Source organism: Chenopodium quinoa, unplaced genomic scaffold (assembly GCF_001683475.1).
Source record: "Chenopodium quinoa cultivar QQ74 unplaced genomic scaffold, ASM168347v1, whole genome shotgun sequence".
Lineage (NCBI taxonomy): Eukaryota > Viridiplantae > Streptophyta > Magnoliopsida > Caryophyllales > Amaranthaceae > Chenopodium > Chenopodium quinoa.
Genome location: NW_018745311.1, coordinates 767,523 through 769,697, shown reverse-complemented (window position 1 = coordinate 769,697; position 2,175 = coordinate 767,523). Strand labels below are relative to the sequence as shown.

General features: G+C 42.7%; 1 protein-coding gene across 1 annotated transcript; it reads right to left on the bottom strand.

The window, feature by feature from the left end:
- Positions 1-1,002: 1,002 nt before the first annotated feature.
- LOC110712328 lies at positions 1,003-1,482 on the bottom strand. Its single transcript, XM_021890777.1, has one exon. It carries the CDS (start codon positions 1,480-1,482, stop codon positions 1,003-1,005), a length of 480 nt encoding a protein of 159 aa, XP_021746469.1.
- Between the last annotated feature and the right edge of the window lie 693 nt (positions 1,483-2,175).

Sequence of the window (2,175 nt, the reverse complement as noted above, 5' to 3'; positions counted from 1 at the left end):
TGAAGATTTCGAAATGAACCTGTTTAGTGTTGCAATTTTTCTTGTTAGGCTCTGTACATCTTTCTTTTACTTTGGTCGTTCCAGGTCCAGGATGGCTTTCACTTGGTCTGGGCTGACTTCTATTCCTCTTTGTGTATCCATATACCCTAGGAACTTTCCCGAATGTACTCCGAATGTGCACTTTGTAGGGTTTAACTTCATGTCGTACTGCTTCAGGATGGCAAAGGCTTCTCTAAGATCTCTGACGTGATCATTTGCCTTCTTGGATTTAACTACCATGTCGTCTATATAGACCTCTATTGTGTTTTCGATTTGCTCTTCAAACATCTTGTTCACCAACCTTTGATATGTCGCTCCTGCGTTCTTCAATCCGAAAGGCATTACCTTGTAGCAATAGATTCCTTGACTAGTAATGAAAGCGGTTTTCTCCTGGTAATCTTTGTGCATGAGAATTTGATTGTACCCACTGTATGCGTCCATGAAGGATAGCAGCTCGTGTCCTGCTGTGGCGTCTACCATGGCATCAATGTGAGGTAGGGGGAACGGATCCTTTGGGCACGCCTTGTTGATATCTGTGAAATCAATACAGATTCGCCATTTTTCGTTCTTCTTTCTGACTACCACCACGTTAGCGAGCCATTCTGGGCACTTCACCTCTCTGATCTTTCCAGTCTTCAATAGGTTTCGGATTTCTTCATTGATAATCTTGTTCCTTTCTGGCGCAAATTTCCTTCTCTTCTGCTTTATTGGTGTATGCATTGGGTCTACCTTCAGTCTGTGAGTGATTACGTCTGGGGGGATGCCTTTCATGTCTTCATGGGTCCAAGCGAACGCATCTTTTTCTTCTTCTAAGAAGTCATAAATTTGTTGTCAGAGATTTGACTTCAATTTTGACCATATTCTGACCTTTTGATCTCGATGGTTGGGGTTAACCTGGACTTCCGTGGCTTCTTGTTCCTCTGCTATGTTCAGCTTCTTTTGGCACATCTGACCCTCTAATTGCTATGTTGAACTCTTTTCTGTAGATGTTGCTTTTAGTGCAATCTTGTAACATTCCTTGGCTTCCTTAGGATCTCCCCTAATTTCTTGAATACCCCACCTGGTAGGGAATTTAATGACTTGATGGTATGTGGAGGGAATGGCCTTCATCTCATGTATCCAGGGTCTGCCCAAGATCATATTGTATGATGACAAAGTGTCAATCACCTGGAACTTGACTTGTAGGTTGACTCCTTTTGCATAGGTAGCTAATGTGATCTCTCCACTTGTTTTCTTGGTTTCTCCACTGAATCCTACTAGCATTGTTGACTTGTTGATGATGTTCTTTTCATCGATGTTCATATGTTTGAGAGTATCAAGCATGATGATGTTTGCAGAGCTTCCATTGTCAACAAGGATTCTCTTGATCATGCAGTTTCCAACTGGAAGTGAAATCACTAGACCGTCATGATGTTCTTCTACTGCGTCGCTTTCTTCAAACATGATGGGAATGTCCGTTTTTTTATTTTTCTCTTCTTTCGGGCTGATCCTTATTGCTTTCCTTCGTATGCCGCTTCGCTGCTGAGTATGTCAAACCGCACACTTCTGACCCTCTTGATATGAAACAAATGGTTTTGACAATTGGAGGAGGAGGTGTTGGGCCTCCTTGCTTTGATTCTCTTTCCTTTCCTGGAGCTTTGGATCTATCTGACATAAGTTCTTTGAGATACCCTTTCTTCCGCAGGTAAGCAACCTCTTTTCTGAGCGCGACCCACTCATCGGTTGTATGGCCAACATCTGAATGGAAGTCACACCACCTGGACGGATCTTTCTTCTCTCCAGGCCCATCATTCTTTCTAGGCCATTGCATAGTATCTCTCATCTTATTCAGGATCCTAATTACTCCTACAGGGTTAACATTGAAACAATATTCATGTAATTTAGGAGGGAGTTTAGGATCTTCCCTCCAATCAGAGAATTCTCCTTCGACAGCATTGACTGATCCTTCATCAAAGCGAGAACGCTGATATGGCTTGAATCGATGATCTCTTCTGGGAAAGTTATTGCTCCTTCTTGACTGGCGATCTAGCTCAGGATTCTTTCTTGCATAGGTATCCTCTTCAAATCTGACTTGAACCATAGCTTTGGCTTGTACATCTTCGAAGGTCGTACAGGGATATTTGGTCAGCTCCTTGT